Source organism: Bufo bufo, chromosome 3 (genome assembly GCF_905171765.1).
Source record: "Bufo bufo chromosome 3, aBufBuf1.1, whole genome shotgun sequence".
NCBI lineage: Eukaryota > Metazoa > Chordata > Amphibia > Anura > Bufonidae > Bufo > Bufo bufo.
This window is the reverse complement of record NC_053391.1, coordinates 503,221,307-503,246,256: the sequence shown is the minus strand read 5'-3', so window position 1 is coordinate 503,246,256 and position 24,950 is coordinate 503,221,307. Positions and strand designations below refer to the sequence as shown.

Below are 24,950 nucleotides of genomic sequence, written 5' to 3'. Positions count from 1 at the left end.
CCCAATGTTTCGCCATGATGTTACCCAATCCTGCTTTTGTATCTATATGGTACCCACACAAAAAGCTTAGGGTGGTTGTCCCACCATTTTTTGAAGAAGCATCCAAACTGTGCAAAATAATAAAATAAGTTGGAATTCCCCCACTAGACCTTCTCTGGTCCATCTTGACACATAGGAAATGACCACAGCGGTGACTGACCTCAGTCAAGAGGGACCAAAGAGTAGAAACCAGCAGGGGATCCGGCAGTTTATTTGACTTGACACCATTCTGACCCTATAATGAAAGGGGTTGTCTATCACATTATACACTGCTCAGGGATTGCAGGAAGCTGGCCTCTATGGATGTCCTGCAATAACACTGCTTGCTGTCTGCAGGATGCATATTGAAAGCAATCCCACTGCTTTCAATGTAAAACACGCAGTCATCATAGTCAGGAACCAAACTGGGCACCCACCAAGAGGTCTGATGAGAAGATCTGCAGAAATGAAACCACCCCCATAACTTGCCCAAGACTCTTGGGAGACCCTTGTGGGAAGTCAATCACATCCCATACCACCACCTGCTCTCGAAAGGAAGAGAAGCCACACATGCCAGGTTTAATTTCAAACGTTAATATATTTTCTATTTGATAGTGAACATATGCATCAGTTATCCCCATCTGTAGAAACTGACATCATAAAAAAGGGGGAACCATTTGTAAGATGCCTCTTAAAATAAATAATTTTTCTTTATAAAATAATAAAACTTCAAATAAATATACTTTACACTAAACAATATGTCGAAAAATTAGAAAATAAAGGCCGACTCTTACTGTAACTGTACAATATACAGAAAGTCCAAAGAGTAGAAATATTAATTTTTTTTCAATAAGCTGAAGCACAATCTAACCGTCTGGATAGATTCACATTCCTCTGAATGTAGATTAGTACATTTCGTGATTGCGCCAGTACAGCGGCACCAAATTCACAGTTGTAATATTATTATTCTCTATGTACAAAAATATAGCATATTATTATCTCTGGCAGAAAACAAGACCACCTGCTCATTTACAAAACGTTGCAAGTATTATTCACAGAACGGCGCACATTTCCGTAGGAGTGTCTGTGTTGCTTTAGCTTATACTTTACGTGGCACAGAGCACTGGGTCCTAATCGCAGCTTGATTAAAGGGTCTCTAACAAGCCTATTGGTTAAGATGGCACTTAGGGTAAAAAAATAATAATAAATCACTGCAAACAGGGAAAAAAAAAACCTTCCCTCTGCTTTCTACCAACCGTACCAAATGACGTTACATGATTGCATATGTGTGTTAAAAGTAAGTCCCATTACTTTCTGTTTTCTCGAAGCGAGCCGGTGCTACGACGGCTTCCCCAAACTTCTGGGCTGTAACTGTGGCACTTTACAACATACTGTATTTGACCTTTTACATCGGCATCCCGGCCTCTTTGCCCGGTCGTAGCAGCCCTGGCACAGTTTAAGGCAACCCTTGGCTGGAAGGTAACACCATAAGCAAGGCAGAAACATTGACATGACCCCGATGGCAGACCAGCGAGTGCAGCAGCGCGACTGGCTGCAGGAACAGGGGTTGTCGGCGCAATTGTCCTCGTCGTCGCTTGAGCAATGGTAGAATAGGCACTTCACACAGCAAACGCAAGTTCCATAGTCAATCACTTCCTGGGCTGAGCAAAGGCACTGCTTGTCACATATCCAGCAGGAGGGCAGAGTTCTTGGATAAGTGCATTCTTGGCACTTACATTTCCCGCAGCTCTCACACCTGTAGGCATGTAAGCCCAAGTCTTCTTTACTGGAAGGCTTTAACTCCTCTGGTTTCAGCTCACCTTTGGGTTGTACGCGAATTATCCTGTCAGCACCCAGCCCCGAAGAGGAGTAAGAAGGACCTAGAAGTCTCTGCTCTGATGAGCTGCTACTTGTGCTGGTCCTCGTACTGCTCCGAGATCCTGTACTAGTGGACCGAGACAGAGATGCCCGTGACGAGGGATGCATTGGTGGGAGAGGGCTCCGGCTAAATTGCCTCTGGTCCGTTACCACGTGTATTCTTTCATTTTTGTGCAGGGGAATGTGACGAGGAGGAGGAGGTTTAACCCAAGGTCGGGGAGCCACGGTAGGCCCTTCAGTATACTCATTAGTGTTCCGTATAGCTCTTATCTGTTCCAACGACAAAACGTGAACCTGCTGCGTCAAAATGTCCCTCGGGTCAATGTCGCCATGTGGCCTCCCGCTGTCACGCCGAGCCTGGAGTAAAGGCTGGGATACGCTGCCATTTTGGACTCTGGCCTCCATCAGTACTCTGAAGAGTTTTCACTCCAGCCGGCCGAGAACACATCTGAAATCCTGCGGGTAGAAAGAGAGACAATGATTACTTACTCTGCACAATTCCTGGGCCACATAAAGCTTCTTTCACACAACCGGTTTGTTTACGGGTCTTTTTTTGCGTTCCTTATACGGAACCATTCATTTCAATGGTTCCGCAAAAGAAAAACGGAATGTACTCCGTATGCATTGCGTTTCTGCATTTCCGTTTAAAGATAGAACATGTCCTATTATTGCCCCCAAATCAGGTTCCGTGGCTCTATTCAAGTCAACAGGTCCGCAGAAAAAAAAAGAAAAAAACGGAACACATACGGAAATGCATCCGTATCCGTTCCGTTTTTGCAGAACCATCTATTGAAAATGTTATGCCCGGCCCAATTTTTTTCTATGTAATTACTGTATATGCCATACGGAAAAACGGAACGGAAACAAAAAAAACAGGACATTGGATGCGTGAAAAACGGACCGCAATACAGTGAAAAAGCCATACGGTTGTGTGAAAGAGGCCTAAAGCTGAGTTTTTTTGGAAACTGAAATTAAAATTACTTTCTAAACTTGTTAGTTTGGGTCAAAAAATAAAAAATTACAATAATAAGAAATCATCATCATCACATACCGCCTAATAACAAACCAGAGGTGCCATGAAAACAGATCTGACCCTGACATTTCGGAGAAAAGGCGCTCCCAGCTGGACAATACGATGTAAGCTAATCTTCTCATCTACAATTTCCTCTGCTGTATTTCTAAGAAAAACCAGCCACGCATTCTATTTCTAGTGTTTCCTTTAAAATGCTGCAGGCGGCAAGAGAAAGGGCAAGTCTAAAACGAAGGCGAGACTTTACAGAGTTTGGGAAAATTCGGGCCATTTAGCATCAGGGGTGCGATGTGTGGCAGCACGACTGGCATGTAAGGTAACAGGGGCTTATTACTTCCTCTCATTGTGAACATGTCACAACAGGTGGAGGGAAATCAGGTTCCTCCGAGACGGCAGTAAAAGCTATTCAAGTAACAGGAAACCAGCTGCCATTATGAGGCTGTCTCCTCTCGGCTCAGGTCACCACAATGTGAATGACAATGGCCCAAACACTTTGCAATCCGCATAACAAACACTACCTGCATTTTACAGCACAAGGCTTTAGTGTCTGGCGGCTTTGATACATTCGCTGCTAACCAAACTGGATGAGGATGGGCCGAATAATGCACATTATTCATGGGATTTACTGCCGGGGCTCAAAGAGACAGGATGCGATTGCCCTTCTAATTGCACAGATCTATAGAATCAGGCCGACAGCCTTCCCACAAACAGCGCCTTCCCTGTTAACCTGCGTGACAATGAGGGGATTGAGATCATTGCTGCGCAAACACCATCCCCGGCCTATCTGAAGAGATAATGGCCGCCGCCGCTGAACTATCCTGCTCATTACTGGAAAACACTAGATGGGGTTCTAGTGACAATTCACATATTAAATTCCAGAATTAAAAAACGGATCAGGATGCGGTTGTGTGAAATCTAAAACGGATCTGTCACTAAATACATTGAAAGTCAATGGGTGATGGATCCAGTTTTATAGGCTCCTAAAAAAAACAAAAAACGTATCCGTCACCATTGACTTACAACAACGCAAGTGTGAAAGTTGCCTAGTTTATAAGCCAACAATACTCAATACACACAGATGTAGCAGAGCTGAATCCGCCTGCTCACCACTGGCCAGTTACCTGTACCTATCAATCACAAGAACAACCTTCTAACCTACTGACTGGAAATATGGCAGATCATGATCACCGGAAATTTTGGTTCTAGGTCATTTGAATAAAAGAACACCGCCAATTAGCAGGCGACGCGTTTCTGAGGGGCTATGGAGTTTGCGCACCGTGAGAAGTTAGGAAAACGCACCAGGTTTGCCTGCAGTCTATGCACAAATGAGACACATTTCGCCAAATGACATACTCGGCCCTGCTATACCTGCACATTACACAAATATCTCACGCACATGTCGGAGCTCTAATCAAGAGTACACGTTACTCAACAGCTCTGATGTAATGGCTGGCGATACGTCCCTCCCAAATTGGCTTTAACGGAAATATATGTTTCAACCAAATCTGCGAGCTGTTTCCATGACTCGAATGGGAGCTACCTGGATTCCCTAAAGTCAGCAGAGCTTCACGCCCAAGTTACACAACTGAACCTCTCAGAACTTCTAGGCTGAAGATGTCATCCTCCCGTCTCAGTATTCACAAGGTAAATAGCGCGCAGGCATTTCGGAAGAAAATCTAAAAGCCTCGGTGCACATCAACGTGCTAGACATGCAAAATAAGGAACGAAATTACGTCCCATGAAAGGCATTTTCCTTCTATTTTGCCAAGCGCTCCTATGAAAAATAAAACTACAAGACCTGGCGATTCTGAGCATAGGCCTAAAACGACATTACAATCACCGCAGCCGTCATCACTGCCGACATTTCACATTTGATCAAAAGCCTCCAATAAATTGGACAGCGCAGGAGGCAAGGAGTCTCAGCGCACCGTCCGCGCCGGGGACTAGTCAAGCAAAGCGTCTCTCCAAGGCTGGAATTGAAAAGTAAATTGCTATCCATCTTCACGGAGCGGACAGGATCTTCTGTCACTGATCATTCGCTCCTCTCGCTGGAGTTCAATATAGAAGTTGCTGCCAGGCCATTAACTTCCGAAACTTCACGTCATACTTTCTGACTGCAGCAAAAAGGAACTTAAAAGTCTAACAAAACAGAGATGAAAACAACGAGGTTCATCAACACCCAAAGGAAGCAAAGTACGTGGGAGAATAGGATCATTTTCTCATATTTAATATCTATATAACCACTTAAGTTTTAGGCTACTTTCACACTCGCGTTTGGTGCGGATCCGTTCAAATACAGCCGTCTGCATCCGTTCAGAACGGATCAGTTTGTATTATCTTTAACATCGCCAAGACGGATCCGTCATACACGTCGACCGTCTCGAGATCCTTATGGTTTACCAGGGCAGTCAGCTAAACAGTTCCTATTCCAGCCCGGTATATCCCACATTCCAGACATGGCCGCAGCTCACAACAGGTACATCGCTTAGAAAGAAGCCCAAAAATCAACCCACACACTGTACTAACTAGAGAGCCCAGACAGAGCTGAGACTACACAGGCCTCTACCTCCAAAAAGCACCTTCTGCAAGGTCCACCTGAACAAACGCGCATCTCCGGGATGACTCCATCCCCTACAGGACATGCAAGTAACCGGGTACAGTACAAGGGGGACACAATGTAACAATAGTAAACCCTCCCAGGACAGAGGGGGCTCTGGAAATAGGGAGCAACAAACTTACAAGAAAGTTTCTCAAACAGTGAGTGGTGGTCTCCAGAAGATGAGGACATGGCAGGACTTCTGGGCTGGGTGAACTCTGGAGCTGTCTCTGGGTCTCCTCTGCCCCCCTGAAAACCCCATTAGGAGCAGAGTGTGTGATCAGACTGAGGATTAGAGGAGGGGGAAGGAGTGTGCAGCGGGGACGGGGCGAAGAGACAGAAATAGCTCTGGAACAGACCACAACATTTCCGAAGCTGCTCAACCTCACATCTCCTCAGATCAGATCCCCTCCAGATCACATCTCCTCAGATCAGATCCCCTCCAGATCACATCTCCTCCGATCAGATCCCCTCCAGATCACATCTCCTCAGATCAGATCCCCTCCAGATCACATCTCCTCAGATCAGATCACATCACTTCCGATCTATCCTCTCCAGATCACATCCCCTCCAGAGATCTATCCTCTCCTGCCCTCTAAACACAAGTCTGGGAGACTTCAGAGTAGCACAGGGTGCACGTCCTGGATGGTAAGGTCCCGGGCAGCAGCTGACATCTGGGCGAGAACCCCATAGTACATAGGTGCACCCTCCATTACACACACCACAAGCAGAGCAATCAGCACCCGATCTCTGAACTTTCCACAACAAGCCACGTTTCCGCTCCGGTACAATCCAACTCGGGGGCCCCCTGGACAGCAGAGAGGGTGACCCCCCCCAGAAAAGTCACACCAGCTGCAGACAACGTTCGTGCCTGCCAGGGTTAATGAGCTTTAACCCCATACTCACCGCAGCGGCACCACGACTCCCCTCTGCTTGGCAAACTCTGCAAGTCCTGCTAATAAATCCTGCAGACAAGCGCAGTCCCGTAGGCAATGTCCCCCAAATAAGGCGAAGTGAAGTAAAGTTCCAACAGAAAATCCCCAGCTGCGGTACCGTCGTAGTATCCACACGGGGCGGCAGGGACAGAAGTAGCAGAGCTGCAGTGTGACAGGGCGCCGCCGCCTCAGCGTTGTTGTGCTCTGGGCTCGGAGGAGGAGGTCGGGCAGTAAATGGTAAAGGCTAAATACTATACTCCTTAAGGACCTCCCGACGTCACAATATCACGTGACATCCCTAGGTCACGTGGGTCGGCAGCCGGCGCGCTCTGCTATCACAGGCACTAGCCGACTGTTTGCAGAGTAGGAAGGTCAGGGATGGCTGCTCCGCAGCGTCTGTAGCAGTGAGAGGGGAGAGAGTCTGACAGTGCTGGAGAGGTGGAAGTGACTACTGGGGAGGGGCTGAGTGACATTGTATGCTAGGGAGGGGGGCTGCTGTGTGGGATTATATACTGGGGGGGGGGACTGTCATATGAGATTATATACTGGGGGGGACTGTCATATGAGATTATATACTGGGGGGGCTGCCATGTGAGATTATATACTAGGGGGGCTGCTGTGTGAGATGATATACTGGGGGGGCTTCTGTGTTGGATTATATATTGGGAGTCTGCTGTGTGGGATTATATACTGGGGGGGTCTGCTGTGTGGGATTATATACTGGGGGGTCTGCTGTGTGGGATTATCTACTGGGGGGTCTGCTGTGTGGGATTTATATACTGGGGGGGGTCTGCTGTGTGGGATTATATTCTCGGGGGGGGGTCTGCTGTGTGGGATTATATACTCGGGGGGGGTCTGCTGTGTGGGATTATATACTCGGGGGGGGTCTGCTGTGTGGGATTATATACTCGGGGGGGGTCTGCTGTGTGGGATTATATACTCGGGGGGGGTCTGCTGTGTGGGATTATATACTCGGGGGGGGGGTCTGCTGTGTGGGATTATATACTCGGGGGGGGTCTGCTGTGTGGGATTATATACTCGGGGGGGGTCTGCTGTGTGGGATTATATACTCGGGAGGGGGGTCTGCTGTGTGGGATTATATACTCGGGGGGGGGGGGGCTGCTGTGTGGGATTATATACTCGGGGGGGGGGGGGGTCTGCTGTGTGGGATTATATACTCGGGGGGGGTCTGCTGTGTGGGATTATATACTCGGGGGGGGTCTGCTGTGTGGGATTATATACTCGGGGGGGGTCTGCTGTGTGGGATTATATACTGGGGTGTCTGCTGTGTGGGATTATATACTGGGGTGTCTGCTGTGTGGGATTATATACTGGGGGGTCTGCTGTGTGGGATTTATATACTGGGGGGGTCTGCTGTGTGGGATTTATATACTGGGGGGGTCTGCTGTGTGGGATTATATACTCGGGGGGGTCTGCTGTGTGGGATTATATATGGGGGGGCCTGCTGTGTGGGATTTATATACTGGGGGGGTCTGCTGTGTGGGATTATATACTCGGGGGGGTCTGCTGTGTGGGATTATATATGGGGGGGCCTGCTGTGTGGGACCCTTACCCATAGTAAATTAACTACACAGATCGGATGCACAGAAATACAGCATTTTATTAATATGCAAATCAGTCTCAGCATACAATGTGACTGGAGGAGTACACACCAGTACATCATATATAGTTACTGGGACATGACTCGAGAGAGTACATAATGAGTGGGCAATTGCTCACATTCAATGGTGTCTGGCACATTGGAGAGGCGTTCTGTTCACGGATGAGTCCCGGTTTTCACTGTTCAGGGCAGATGGCAGACAGCGTGTGTGGCGTCATGTGGGTGAGCGGTTTGCTGACGTCAACGTTGCGGATCGAGTGGCCCATGGCGGTGGTGGGGTTATGGTATGGGCAGACGTGTGTTATGGACAATGAACACAGGTGCATTGTATTGATGGCATTTTGAATGCACAGAGATACCGTGACGAGATCCTGAGGCCCATTGTTATGCCATTCATCCATGACCATCACCTCATGTTGCAGCATGATAATGCACGGCCCCATATTGCAAGGATCTGTACACAATTCCTGGAAGCTGAAAACATCCCAGTTCTTGCATGGCCAGCATACATGTCACCCATTGAGCATGTTTGGGATGCTCTGGATCGGCGTATACGACAGCATGTTCCAGGTCCTGACAATATTCTGCAACTTCGCACAGCTATTGAAGAGGAGTGGACCAACATTCCACAGGCCACAATCAACAACCTGATCAACTATATGTGACGGAGATGTGTTGCACTACGTGAGGCAAATGGTGGCCACATCAGGTACTGACTGGTTTTCTGACACCCCCCCCCCCCCCAAAAAAAAAAAAAGAAAAAAAAAACTGTGCACATTTCAGAGTGGTCTTTTATTGTGGGCAGTCTAAGGCACACCTGTGCAATATTCATGCTGTCTAATCAGCACCTTGATATGCCACTACCTGTGAGATGGGATGGATTATCTCGGCAAAGGAGAAGTGCTCACTAACACAGATTTAGACAGATTTGTGAACAATATTTGAGAGTAATGGGTCTTCTGTGTATATAGAAAATGTTTCAGATCTTTGAGTTCAGCTCATGCAAAATGGGAGCAAAACCGAAAGTGTTGCGTTTAGATCTTTGGTCCGTGTATATAGTTACTGGGACATGACTGGAGGAGGAGTACATGCCAGTACATCATATATAATTACTGGGACATGACTGGAGGAGTACACACCAATACATCATATATAGTTACTGAGACATGACTGGAGGAGGAGTAGTACATACCAGTACATCATATATAGTTACTGGGAAATGACTGGAGGAGGAGTACTTACCAGAGCATCCTATATTGTGATTGGGACATGACTGGAGGAGGAGTACTTACCAGAGCATCCTATATTGTGACTGGAGGAGTAGTAGTGCATACCAGTACATCATATATAGTTACTGGGACATGACTGGAGGAATAGTACACACCAGTACATCATATGGTGTTACTGGGACATGACTGGAGTAATAGTACATACCAGTACATCATATACTATATTGTTACTGGGCTGTGACTGGAGGAATAGTACATACCAATACATCATATACTATATTGTTACTAGGCCATGACTGGAGGAATAGTACATGCCAGTACAACCAATACAGGTACATTATACACTGCTCAAAAAAATAAAGGGAACACTTAAACAACACAATGTAACTCCAAGTCAATCACACTTCTGTGAAATCAAACTGTCCACTTAGGAAGCAACACTGAGTGACAATCAATTTCACATGCTGTTGTGCAAATGGGATAGACAACAGGTGGAAATTATAGGCAATTAGCAAGACACCCCCAATAAAGGAGTGGTTCTGCAGGTGGTGACCACAGACCACTTCTCAGTTCCTATGCTTCCTGGCTGATGTTTTGGTCACTTTTGAATGCTGGCGGTGCTTTCACTCTAGTGGTAGCATGAGACGGAGTTTACAACCCACACAAGTGGCTCAGGTAGTGCAGCTTATCCAGGATGGCACATCAATGCGAGCTGTGGCAAGAAGGTTTGCTGTGTCTGTCAGCGTAGTGTCCAGAGCATGGAGGCGCTACCAGGAGACAGGCCAGTACATCAGGAGACGTGGAGGAGGCCGTAGGAGGGCAACAACCCAGCAGCAGGACCGCTACCTCCGCCTTTGTGCAAGGAGGAACAGGAGGAGCACTGCCAGAGCCCTGCAAAATGACCTCCAGCAGGCCACAAATGTGCATGTGTCTGCTCAAACGGTCAGAAACAGACTCCATGAGGGCCCGACGTCCACAGGTGGGGGTTGTGCTTACAGCCCAACACCGTGCAGGACGTTTGGCATTTGCCAGAGAACACCAAGATTGGCAAATTCGCCACTGGCGCCCTGTGCTCTTCACAGATGAAAGCAGGTTCACACTGAGCACATGTGACAGAGTCTGGAGACGCCGTGGAGAACGTTCTGCTGCCTGCAACATCCTCCAGCATGACCGGTTTATCATTGGGTCAGTAATGGTGTGGGGTGGCATTTCTTTGGAGGCCTGCACAGCCCTCCATGTGCTCGCCAGAGGTAGCCTGACTGCCATTAGGTACCGAGATGAGATCCTCAGACCCCTTGTGAGACCATATGCTGGTGCGGTTGGCCCTGGGTTCCTCCTAATGCAAGACAATGCTAGACCTCATGTGGCTGGAGTGTGTCAGCAGTTCCTGCAGGACGAAGGCATTGATGCTATGGGCTGGCCCGCCCCTTCCCCAGACCTGAATTCAATTGAGCCCATCTGGGACATCATGTCTCGCTCTATCCACCAACGTCACTTTGCACCACAGACTGTCCAGGAGTTGGCAGATGTTTTAGTCCAGGTCTGGGAGGAGATCCCTCAGGAGACCGTCCGCCACCTCATCAGGAGCATGCACAGGCGTTGTAGGGAGGTCATACAGGCATGTGGAGGCCACACACACTACTGAGCCTCATTTTGACTTGTTTTAAGGACATTACATCAAAGTTGGATCAGCCTGTAGTGTGTTTTTCCACTTTTCCTAATTTTGAGTGTGACTCCAAATCTAGACCTCCATGGGCTGAAAAATTTGATTTCCATTTTTTTATTTTCGTGTGATTTTGTTGTCAGCACATTCAACTATGTAAAGAACAAAATATTTCAGAAGAATATTTAATTAACTCAGATCTAGGATGTGTTATTTTTGTGTTCCCTTTATTTTTTTGAGCAGTGTATATTATTACTGGGCAATCCCTGCACACCATTCACCAGCGTATGTAGATCTGATAGGAGGATTAATAGTAACACAGGTACGTTATATATTATTATTGGGCCAACCCTGTACACCAGTTACCATTACACAGACCTGATAGGAGGAGTAGCAGTAACACAGGTACATTATATATTATTATTGGGCCCTCCCTGTACACAGTTACCACTACACATAGACCTGAGAGAAGGAATAGTAGTAACACAAGTACATTATATATTATTACTATGCCATCCCTGTACACCAGTACACATAGATCTAATAGGAGTAGTAGTAGTAACACAAGTACATTACTAGGCCATCCCTGTACACCAGTCACCAGTACACATAGATCTAATAGGAGGAATAATAGTAACACAGGAACATTATATATTATAATTGGGCAATCCCTGTACCAGTACACATAGCTCTGACCGGAAGAATTGTAGTAACACCAGTACATTATATATTATTACTGGGCCATCCCTGCACACCAGTCACCACCACACATAGACCTGATAGGAGTAGTAGTAGTAACACCAGTACATTATATATTATTACTGAGCCATCCCTGCACACCAGTCACCACCACACATAGACCTGATAGGAGTAGTAGTAGTAACACCAGTACATTATATATTATTACTAAGCCATCCCTGCACACCAGTCACCACCACACATAGACCTGATAGGAGTAGTAGTAGTAACACCAGTACATTATATATTATTACTGGGCCATCCCTGCACACCAGTCACCACCACACATAGACCTGATAGGAGTAGTAGTAGTAACACCAGTACATTATATATTATTACTGAGCCATCCCTGCACACCAGTCACCACCACACATAGACCTGATAGGAGTAGTAGTAGTAACACCAGTACATTATATATTATTACTGGGCCATCCCTGCACACCAGTCACCACCACACATAGACCTGATAGGAGTAGTAGTAGTAACACCAGTACATTATATATTATTACTGGGCCATCCCTGCACACCAGTCACCACCACACATAGACCTGATAGGAGTAGTAGTAGTAACACCAGTACATTATATATTATTACTGGGCCATCCCTGCACACCAGTCACCACCACACATAGACCTGATAGGAGGAGTAGTAGTAACACCAGTACATTATACTTTATTATCTACACATTATACATCCATACCTCCCAGCTTTTTGGACGTTCAAAGAGGGACATTTCTGGTTCATTGTGTGAAAGATCCATTTTTCCTGCATATTTATTCAATTCAATAATTTTCTTACAAAATAGCTCAAACATTATCCGAATATAGACATTTCTAGAATTCAAATTGCATCAAATAATGAAATCCTCTACAAGGCGGGCTCTAATTAGAGAGAGGAACCAGGCAAACACTTTCTGGATCAATATTGTAAATTGGATACTGAAAATCTATACCTCAGATCAAAAAGAGGGATTTGGGTCAAAAATAGTGACCGTCCCTCCTAAAGAGGGACACGTGGGATGTGCGTACATCTGCTGGAACCACTAGAAGTTAGGGTGCACGACCGGAGTTTTGGCTCCGCATCCGTTCCGCAAAATTAATTTCAATGGGGCCACAAAAGATGCGGACAGCACAGCATCCGTAGATCCGCGGCCCCACAAAAAAGATAGAGCATGTCCTATTCTTGTCCGCAATCGCATTTCTATCATAGGGCCGGCTACATTCACATGGCCGGAATGCGTGTTTTGCGGACTGCAAAACACATACGGTTGTGTGAATGTAGCCTTAAAGGGATGGTTTCTATTCCCAGCGTCCCATCCCTGTCATTTGCATCACATTACAATGGCCCCCAGCAGAAAGAGCAGGAAATGCTGTCAGGTTTAATAGGCGACCTCCCTTCCTCCCCAGCAAGAGTTAAATGGAAGTTATCCTACAGGCTGCAGCTCTTTTGTTTTGCCGCTAGGGGGGGGGGGGGGCGCATTATTTCTCCCCCTCTAGAAGCGGGCATGTGGGGAATGCATTCCAGGCTGAAGAGCCATTAACGTGGAGGGTGAGATCACCCCACCCCACCCCTTTCGGAAATGCTGACAGAGATACTTCCTTAAGGTTTGGTAACTCTTTCACTGCTGGAAGTACTCTTCTACATATGAATGGAAGGCAGTGCGGGGATTAGTTTCTTGGTAGCCCTTTTCCTCACACTATGTAGAGTATCATTCAGGCTGAATCCATTGCCGTTCTGGATACGTAGTAACCGTCCCATGACAAGAATACGTTACTATGTCATCGGTGCGTATTTATGGGGATTATTCTGTGAGTCCATGGCAGGGTTAATTGGTTTAAATCCGATTTAGTTCTTGTAATTGAATTAGATGTGACAGTGTATTTCAGAGTGGGCCGGTGGGGGTTGGGGGGCTGGAATGTATGTGAGATAAACCCCCCCTTAAACCCAGCAGAGTGCCCAGATGCCCGCTCGGTGCTTTATCAGTAATGGAGTAAACAGCTTGGTTTCCTCTCCATATCTGGCAGGGCAGGTCTGGAAGCAATATTCCGGGGGTCTTGGGAACCCATAGAAAAGATGAAGGTGAACCCATACTGTAGTGATAGGATTATTCGGATTAGAACATTGATCAGGGGTTAACAATAGGAGCTTCGGGAAGCGTTTGTCACCGTAGATATGTCCTCTTTTAGGCTGGAGCTGCTTATGTAAATGGATGTGCATTTATTCAATTTGGCGCATGTGATGTGGTTTCGCCGCAGTCAGTGAAAGTACACCAGGAGGTGCGACATTTAAAAAAAGTTTCACATCATAAGGGCTCATGCACACGACAGTATTTTTTGCGTTCAGTATACTGGCCGTTTTTTGAGTTCAGTATGCGGTACATATACTGAACCATTGATTTCAATGGATCAGCAAAAAAAACGGAAGTGTCTCTGTGTGCATTCCGTTTCAGTGTTTCCGTATTTCTGTACCGTGAAAAGATAGAACATGTCCTATTCTTGTCCGCAAATCACGGTGCTTGGCTCCATTCAAGTCAATGGGTCTGCAAAAAAAAACGGAACACATACAGAAATGCATCCGTATGTCTTCCGCATCCGTTCCGTTTTTGCTGAACCATCTATTGAAAATGTTATTCCCAGCTCAATTTTTTCTATGTAATTACTGTATATGGTATACGGAAAAACGGAAACAAAAAACGGAACAACGGATCGTAAAAAAAGGACCGCAAAACTGAAAAAGCCATACTGTCGTGTGCATGAGCCCTTAATGAGACAAAAAGTGTTCTAAACATCTTAGGCCTCTTTCACACAAGCGATACGGATTGTGTCAGGATCTGTTCTGGAAAAAATGGATGGCTTTGTCCGCAATTTTAGTCAGGGATTGCGTTCAGTGTTTTTTTTTTTTTTTCAATGCGGGTGCAGTTTTTGAAGCGTTTTTCACACGCAAATAACAATCTACATCTTCTAGCAACCATCAGTCATGAAGGCATTGCATCCAGATGCAATACGTTTTTCACGCAAGCCCCGTTCGCTTATAGCGGGTGTGCGTGGTATTGCAGCTCAGCTCCATTGACTTGAATGGGACTGAGCTGCAACTAGGCCACGTGACCGATGTACAGTGATGTCACTGGCCTTGGAATAGGTCTCTTCTAACAGCTGATCGGCAAGGGTCCCGGGGTGTCGCTCCCCCGCAGATCTGATACTGAGAATCTATCCTGAGGATAAGGCTCCATTCACACGTCCGCAACGCGTTTTGCGAATGCACGGAGCCGCGGATCCGCAAAACACGGAAAGCGGCAATGTGCGTTCCGCATTTTGCCGGCACTAATAGAATATGCCTGTTCTTGTCCGCAATTGCGGACAAGAATAGGACATGTTCTATTTTTTTGCGGAACGGGAGTGCAGATCCGCAGTTCCGTGTCTGGGCAGCACGCCGTGCTGCCCCATAGGAATGAATGGGTCCGCAATTCCGTTCCGCAAAATGCAGAACGAAATTGGGGACGTGTGAATGGAGCCCAAGTGATAAATATCTTTTCCCGGATAACCTAGGGCTACTTTCACACTTGCGGCACAGAGATCCGGCAAGCAGTTCCGTCGCCGGAACTGCCTGCCGGATCAGGCAAAATGTATGCTAACTGATGGCATTAGTTAGACTGATCAGGATCCTGATCAGTCTTAAAAATGCCTGATCAGTCGAAAAAATGCATTGAAATGCCGGATCCGTCTTTCCGGTGTCATCCGGCAAAAACGGATCCGGCATTTATTTTTTCACCTTTTTTTCAGTCTGCGCATGCGCATACCGGAAGGACGGATCCGGCACTAATACATTCCTATGGGAAAAAATGCCGAATCCGGCATTCAGGCAAGTCTTCAGTTTTTTTAGCCGGAGATAAAACCGTAGCATGCTACGGTTTTCTCTTTTGCCTGATCAGTCAAAACGACTGAACTGAAGACATCCTGATGCAAACTGAACGGATTACTTTCTATTCAGAATGCATGGGGACATACCTGATCAGTTCTTTTCCGGTATTGAGCCCCTGTGACGGAACTCTATGCCGGAAAAGAACAACGCAAGTGTGAAAGTAGCCTAAAACGAATGTGATCTGGTTGTGACCTGCAAGTTGTGGAAACTGCGACACACAAGTTCCCAGAAATTGAAACCTGCTGGATTTCTGGTGATTTGAGCGTTGAGGTTGTATCAACTCGCAGGTGACAACATTCAGCTATTTGGTATTATGATGATGTCATATACCACCTCGACACTGCTGTGTGGTCCTGACCATCAGATTTTGCAAATACATCATAAAAACAAGCCTTTTTTTTTTTACATCCATTTGCTGTTCTATTCTATAGCAATATGTATCCAGATAAACCACTTAAAGGCGTCCAGATAATAAGCCATGTTGCCAGGAAGTCCTCTTTAAATAGTGTTGGGGGGGAAGGGGCTTGCCAGACATCAGTGACAACAGTGCCACCTGTAGGCTTAATGGAGGTATAGCACTTCAGTCAAGTAGAAACAGCTGGTTTTTATCTTTCTATGGGAATATCTGATGTATTACCCTGCTGTTATTTTTTGTGACTAATACCTATAAAAAGAAAAGTCAAAATGTATCTCAATAACTGGAAGGTTTGCTGTATGTTATAGTGTGGCAAAACTTGGAGTGCTGATAATGTTAGGCCTCATAAACATGAAGAGCCCCTGCTCTATGTGCTTGCATAATTCTCCATTATGGTGGAGTATGTCACATTTTGTTTTCTAAATCTGAGGGATACTAGGTACAGTTATGGCTATGTGACTTTTATGGGGACTTGAGATTTAAGCTGCTGAAACCCTTACCACCATTTTTCATTACACGTATTTGAAGTTGACATGACAAATATAAAGTGATCCATTCATTGTAAAAAATTCCATGGGTTTCTAGTTTTTTCATAACATTTATACAATTTGTTTTGTAATATTTAAAACATGCATTTTCATTGGCATTTTTTTAAGGTCTATAGAGGATCCTATTGGAAAAAAAGCTTAAGAAAAATCACCATACCTAAACATACTGTATATGTACACATATGTAGACTTTATAATACTTTGGCATACATTTTAAAGTCATATCTGGCTATAGTATTTTTTATAAATGCTGTAAAAGCCGTGTGCGAATCCAACCTAAAGTAAAAAAAAATACTGATAACAGAAAATAATGCACTAGCACAATAGATGCAAATATTATATAAGGAGTAAGCCCTCATTCTGATATTATAAAATATGAGACTATCTGCCAATATATTTTGATCAAAAGACATCTGTGCCTACCTACCAGCGCCAAGGTGGTCTGTCAAGCAGGTTCTACTCTAAACTTACCTATGCTGAACATAGATGCCCAACGACATATGTAGGTTTAGAGTAGGATCTGCCTGGCTGAGACCAACTTGGCGCTGGGTAGGCGGGCACAGATGCGTTTTGATCAAAATATTTTGACTGAGAGACTCGGATTTTATCATATCAGAGTGAAAGCTTAGTCCATATGTCATGCTTGCATCTATTGTGTGCATTATAATCTGTTTTCTGTGACTTTTATTTTTTTAATTTTTTTTTTATGAATGCAGCCATGGACATCCGCATATTTATTTATCATATCGTGCAGGATGTTTTCATCTTTGTTTTTAATTTTTTCTCTGTGATTTTTCCAACCTAAAGTAACCCCAAGGCTGTGATCATACTTTGTACGGCTCCTATTAAAATAACAGCATGAGGACAGTGTGAGCACCCACCGTGAAGACGAGGGGGTACACTTCTATAAGAGCAGTGCTGCAGTAGCCAGGCATGGCCACTACACAGTAAATGGAGCTGTGTTCTGGTAAAAACAGCTGATCGACGGTGATGCCAGGGGTTTGACCCTAGCCAATCTGACATCTAAAATGCCCCAAGATGTTGATGCACGTTTGCCACACAGTCTCGTGTTTAAACCCTCCCACTAAGCAACACCCCCTTGCCTGGTGAGGCAGAAAAGGTTAGAAAAGCATGTAAAACACTTGATAAATGCAGTGCAAAGCAGATTGCACCAAACTGCAGGCACATTTTCAATAGTAAATCATCCACATATTCTGAACATTAAAACAAAAACCTACAAACATCCAGAGCCACAAACATACCATAAAATAAAAAATGACACGTATCAAAAAAATTAAAAATACATCACAATCGATGAAACACAGGCAGGAGACAGGACGGCCTCACTGGTAGCACAAACCATAGAATAAATATAAAATACCATTAATAAATAAAGCGTTGAGGCATAGAGACATATGGCCCATAGCATATATATGTATATATAAACATGAGGCATGTGTGGAGAGTTACAAGTTAACCCCCAGACAAAGGCACGCTGAAACGCACGCTTGGGGTAGGTGCCATCCTGGTTTAGCATTACCATGGGTAACTCACCTTTATATTATCGTGTGATTATGTATTTATTACATGGTCCTGGCTATAGACATTTGGCCTGCAGCTCTTTCACATTGGCCTTTTTATCTATTCAGGGTCATGCCTCATGTTATGTTTCCATTTGCTATGGGCCATATGTCTCTACGCCTACACACTTTATTTATTAATAGTATTTTGTATGTAATCTGTGTTTTGTTCTACCAGAGATACTGTCCTTTCTTCATATCTTTCCTCAATTGTGATGTATTTTTCATTATTTTCAGTATCTGTCAATAAAGAGATTTATTTGTGGCTCTGGTTGTTTGTAGATTTTGTATATATTTTAATAGGCACTCCTCCAAATAAAATTAATATAGATACACCCTTATATAATTTTAAAAAATTATATTCCAATAATATGCAAAAATAGAAATGTAGAAAATATAGAAAAATATATAAAAAACATAAACATATATTTCATGATTTTTCTATATTTTTTTTCTATATTTTTCTATATTTTCAAAATTTTAATTTTTGTATATTATTGGAATAAAATTAGAAAATTCTATTAGGGTGGATCTATATTTATTCCAGTTGGAGGAGTGCCTATCAAAATATATACAATTTACATTTTATTTTATTGGCATTGGGTGGGCAAGTGGATTAGTGCACCTTCCGATAATTTAGAGTGGTGGTGGGGTGAGCCACTTTATTATTATAGAACATGTTTATAGGTTTTGTGTATATTATGGAGCCGTTGACCATTCACATAGGGTTTCTCTGGGTATTTGGCAATACGTTCCACTGTAGGGATGCTTGATTATGTATGCATGTCCCATTACTGTTTGATCTTTGTACAGCACATTGAAACAGGCAGCAGACAACAAGTGCATTTGTATCCCCATAGCAATGCTGGGTGTTTATCGCCTTGCTCTACAAGATTAATAGATTATCATAGATTACGGAACACCTAGTTTGTCTAATTAGGTTTGATTCAGACGGATACACAAAAATGAGAAAGCCACTCTTTTTTCCTAGAAAGTCTGATGAGGGTGTAAACATCATTCGCATTCTTAAAGCTAATTCCGGGGTTAGGAAACCCTGCCTAAACACAGTTTAGGGCAGCCATCCATTTACTAATAGATTATTGCCATCACTTACCTATAAATGCCATCTACCATAATGTGTATTTAGGGGCCTTTTACACAGGTGTAAACATACCGCTAATCTCGTTTGTCATTTCTTTTATGCGGCACTAAAAATCATTTGTTGGCAGCACATCACTGTGTAAACAGGGGACAAATGAAAACTGCATGGGGATGAATGATCGCATTAATGATTGTTTGTCCCCGTGCAGTAATGAGAGCTCGGATTGACATGCTGTATCATTGAGTTTTTGGACACTGGTGATTGTAGCATCATAGGTGATAAGACTGACAGTGATTAAGCCAATTAATGCCATCAATTTGTGCATTTACAGGTAGTGATTACCACCACTGCACACAATTTTCAGTTGTAATACAAACAAAATCACTTTATGTAATGCCAAGTCAATATTCCAAGATACAGAGATTGGAGAACTGTACATAAACCTTAATTTTATTACCTGTATGGCACCAATGGATTCTGGAGCACTGCACATAGATTGTTACCATCATTACAGTCCACTACAAAGCTCAAGACTCTATTGGACCGAGCAATTTGCAGGCCAATTATTGGGAACAAGTGATCATAGGAATTGGCCGGTATAATTGTACTGCCAACCAACTGTTAAAGGGGTATTCCCATTATAGACAATCGGGGCATGTTTCTTCTGGGACCCGCACCTATGCTGGGAACGGAGCGGGGAGAGTGGGGTCTGGCCAAGCGGCTCCCCCCTTACAAGTGAATGGGAGCAAATCCCAACTGCGCAGCCACCACTCCCATTCATTTCTATGGGGCTGACGGAAATAGCCAAGCCAGTGTTCTGCTATTTTCGGTGGCCTCATAGAAATGAATGGAGGGCGGCTGCGCAAGCACAGTGCGCCCTCCGCCACCTTCCACGCTCCGTTCTCGGTGTAGGTGCGGGTCCCAGAGGTGGGACCCGCACCTATCAGACAGTGGGGGCATATCCTAGCGATATGCCCCCCATTGTCTGAGATGGGAATACCCCTTTAAACGAGCAAATGCTTGTTTGTCGGCTGATTTTTTTTATCTGGATGAAATATACACAATTATCGTCAGCACATCTTCCTGTGTAATCAGGGATGTGCTGTTGATAATGAACAGAACTGAATGATCAAGGAACAACTGTGTTAGCGATCATTCCTCCCCGCTCACTTTGTATCAACCTGTGTAGTAGGCCAGTGCAAACGAGCGCCAATCCATGTGTATCTCCAATTGATGCTTGCCCTGCCCGAACGTTGGGCAGTCTAACAGTGCCCTTACAATCTCCTATCTTATCGCAGACGTGCACACTAGGACCAGTTTCAGAGGAAACCAAGACCTATCAATTTTTTCTACCATGTGGGGGTAAACCAGAGAAACTATCCTTGGTATGACTATAACGGCGTCCTACAGATGTTGTTCTTGGAGGCCTCCAAACCCAGGACCCAATACTTCAGGTGGGTAGGTGGGATAACTACTCTGCTGCCCCATCTGTAATCCTAATTAATATATAAAAAATACTTCCTCCCGTTTGTGATTATTTACAATGAAGGAATAAATTATGCCAATAATTACTTCATATTGCAGTATAACAATGAATGCCTACAATAAGGCTCAGATGCAGACCTCTAACAGAAAGTTCTACACAACCGTAAAGTGAAGAGCTCAATTAATTGTTATTGTCATTAATATGATCTGACCAGTAATGATCAGAACTTCACATAGAGTCCATTCATCTCTATGCTGACGACCCAAAACTATTTATTCCCAAGCAACATTCATTTTATCAAAAGACAAAAACTGTATTTACTCCTACAAACACTTGTTCCTGATAATCGGCCCATTCCGTATGGGGACGAGCAATGGCATTAGCGGTCGGTCCTTCCCGTACTCTGGAGGGGATCACTGCATGTAAATGCAGCTTTCTCCTCCACTGATGAGCAGACGATTGTCGGGAAGTAATGTTCAAGCGTCAGCTTCATGAGTTGTATGCATAGTTTTACATCACCATATGCCTAATGTGAAGGAGTGGCCATGATCGTACACCTTCACAGATGCATGCAACTGATACAACAGAGTATACAAGGATAACAGCTGAGAGCTATAACATCAACATGGTGAGGTGTGCGGACATCTGCTGAGGCTTGTTCATCACCTGACTCCCATTCAGTCCTAAGCATTTTCTGTTACAGGGAGAAGAATTGTACAAGTAAATGTTCCCAGAAACTTAGTCTCCTGATCCTATTTTTTTTCTTCTAAAGAATAATGAAGACTATAAAGAGGTTCTCTCATTATAGAAGGTCTCTATGAGAATGCGGGCCCAGGGTGATCAGCTGACTGTTCCAGTTCCTATTACTAGTGCCCCTAGCAAACAAGTCATATTGCAGGGGGAAGCAGCAGCCTACCCGGGAAAACGTAGTATTACATGGTGACCATTCAAATGAATGCCGTCCGAATAATGCAAGAATGGCTCAAGTCCATGAGAATGGAGGCTCATTCTGGCCCATGGTAGAGGGTCAGAGGGCATATGAGCAGGGATTGTCTCCATGAGACAACTCCTCTAACAAGGGATTTCCAAGAGGTTTTCATGTTTCTCTACAGAGAAACTAAGTAACTAGTGCTTTTAAAAAAAGCTCATCTAAATCTCAGCATGTAGTGATGGAAAAAAGAAAGAAATGGTGACTCACTTGTGTATTTTCAAACTACTCAGTGTCTTCCAATAAACAGTGATATTACCTAGATATAAAGTCCGAATGTAGCTCTAGCCTAACCGCCCATCTCCTGCTTCTCTTGAGGACTTAAAATGGTCCCAGTCTCTTTTATTTTCATGGATCCGGCTTGGGATCAAGCAAAAAGGTTTATTATAGCACAGATCAAAAGTGCTACAAAAAAAAATCAAAGAGTAAGTGGATGCATCACACAGCTAAAATACACAGACATTCCTTCTAAAAGGAAGATTTGGCCATTTTAGTGACTTTACTGAGTTTGGTGTTGCGTACTGGTCAACATCATTTATCATCACTACCTAACCTAACACTTTTCCTTCCTGCATTTAAAAGTACATTGTTAATGCACATTTTTTATGTTTTTTTTGTGACATCTGGCACATGTGTTTTTCTTGGTGTATTTTAAGCCCCACAAAGCACGGATCAGCAACCTCTGGCACTCCAGCTGTTCTGGAACTACAACTCCCCTAATCCTCCTTTCAGTTTTATGGTAGTTACAAGAACAGCCGCGCAAGTATGCATGCTGGGAGTTGTAGTTTCGCAACAGCTGGAGTGCCGAAGGTTGCTGATCCCTGCCATAGAGAAGCATATGGAGAAAAAAAGCAGATAAAACATCATAGCTAGGTTGTGTTGCATTTGTATTAAACTGCCACTTGCCCGTATTTAGACCTTCAAGCGACATCTTACTGCATAATTTTTCAACAAGAAAAAAAAGTGCTAAGAAACCATCAAAATGATGTGTGCAAAGCCAACCTAATGCTCCTGAGGCTGAATAGATAGCAGTATTTTAAAATATAGTGGAAAGCTTCCCCAGAGGTATGAAGGATGCATCCAACTGAAATAGCTGAGCCTTTAAGAATGTGATCCTTTTGGCCATGCGATGAGGATATATCATAAGTGCTGCTATATTTTCATATCCGTACATGGCATTGTTTTTATTTTCTACTTTATCACAGCACTAAATTGTCTTACAGTATGTATCTGAATTCTATGCTGTATACTGTATCATGATGAATATTTATTATATATTTATAATATAAAGGAGGCTCTTCAGATCCCAAGTTTGTCATTGTGGTAAAATATTTCATATCTTAGAAAATAATGTACAGACTTACCCAGAGATCATGGAAAGCACCTGCACCGCAAGCCCTTGACATTTATCAGCACTGACATGTTGTTTCGGTCGTTGCACTTAGCAAATTGTGTGTTTTTGTTTTTCCTCAAGGCTTGTTTATGTGTCACCAAATATAAGGTTGTACTGCACTTCTTTGTGATAAATGGGATGGGAGTTGGAAAATGATGGATGCAGGAGACTGAATATATCCTTCTCTCGTGGAGAGCTTGGACCAGGCATGTGCATTACAAATCGGTATACGGATCATTTGATGACAGGATGCTGAATAGCTCAACTTTATTTTGTGGATAGTTGAGCAGGTAAGAGGACTTTTATCATGAAAAAAACATTGTGGTAACACCTTTAAAGCAAATATTGTTAATTCTTGACATCAGGAGGAACTCAGGATGTAGACATCTACAAGATGTCTTTTAACTCTTTAGGCATTCTAGAATTCTTTCATCACAATTATCCGAGTAAAGATAATGAAGCAGATTTACTAATACTTCTAATTTTTACACGTAAACCTAGAGTGGACAGTTTAGAACTGTGCCAGATATCACAAATAGTGTTGAGCGAAGCCATGCCCCCTTGTTGGAAGAAGCCATGCCCCCTTGTTGGAAGAAGCCATGCCCCCTTGTTGGAAGAAGCCATGCCCCCTTGTTGGAAGAAGCCATGCCCCCTTGTTGGAAGAAGCATAGATATGTCAGAAAGTGCCTAAAACACCTGATAAACACAGCGTAAAGCATGTGCACAAATTGCACCTAAAAAGAGGTCATTCTCAATTGTAAATCTGCCACCTTGTACTTCAGTGCACAGAGGTTCAGAAGAGTGTGTAGAAGAGAATACAGTGTACACTATATTCATGAAACCGAGCGCACACTCTTGATGAATATGGTACAAGCTCTGGTGGATCTGGCATTGCTTACCACCACCATTCTAATCACAATAAAAGCAGAAAAATGTGATTGTTCTGTCTTCATACACGTTCACACAGTGTGCAGTCTGACATTCAGTATAAACCATTCTTGTCTTCCAAATAGGAGGACTGTTTTCTGTAGTCTAACTTGTTTATTGGCAAAACAGGAGTATTTGATGTGTGATCAATTGTTTGTGGTAAAACTATAAGAATACAAATAACATGTATACGTATAAAGCATAACATGTATCAGCAGAAAGCATAGAACAACATGTATTATAACATTACATTAACACTGGGCATATGTGCAAAATGGCTGCCTATACATGGAATGCATGTCTAGCATCTAACAGTTGCAACCTCTTTCCCTAAGTAACACTTATACCTAGCTAAAACAGCACTGCATACATAATGTCCCTGAAAGAAAGGTGTCTTACCAGATATGCTTTTACAAGGATTGTGGGGTTTGAAAAGGAGATATGCAGGAGACAGCACTGCGATGCCCTGTAGCATGGAGACTGGGCTTCTCTTTCCCAGAATGCATTACAGTCCCACAATGCTTTGTACCTCCCACAATACAATAACCTTTATTAACAAGGTGTAGTACATTTTTCAGACCACTAGATGGTGCTATTACCAAACTAATAACTACAGCAGTAGTAAAACTAAAGGCAAACATGATCTGTAATGATTCTTAAACTCTGACAAATGAACTAAGATAATTTTCTAGCCCTGCTGGGCATAACAGTAATAAATGAATGGTACTGATACCCGGCCTTCTTTTCTGAATGTGTTAGAAAAATTGGTGCAATGTCTTCATAAACCAGCGGTGGTAATTCTTCCCAAATATGTTTATTTTTTGTGTATTATTTATATTTTTTAAAACTTCTCTTCTCAGGCCATATCCCAGAATGAAATCTACG

General features: G+C 43.8%; 1 protein-coding gene across 2 annotated transcripts; it reads right to left on the bottom strand.

Annotated features, from left to right (window-relative positions):
• Window positions 1–596: 596 nt before the first annotated feature.
• On the bottom strand, window positions 597–6,891 carry SPRY2 (sprouty RTK signaling antagonist 2). Of its 2 annotated transcripts, none has more exons than XM_040425321.1 (2): window positions 6,429–6,891; window positions 597–2,352 (listed from the first exon to the last, which is right to left on the bottom strand). In XM_040425321.1, the coding sequence occupies exon 2, from the start codon at window positions 2,299–2,301 to the stop codon at window positions 1,357–1,359; it is 945 nt and encodes a 314-aa protein (XP_040281255.1). In that variant the 5' UTR covers window positions 2,302–2,352; window positions 6,429–6,891; the 3' UTR covers window positions 597–1,356. The 2 variants fall into 2 exon arrangements, with proteins under 2 accessions (XP_040281255.1, XP_040281256.1); XM_040425322.1 differs by lacking the exon at window positions 6,429–6,891 and adding an exon at window positions 5,666–6,345.
• Between the last annotated feature and the right edge of the window lie 18,059 nt (window positions 6,892–24,950).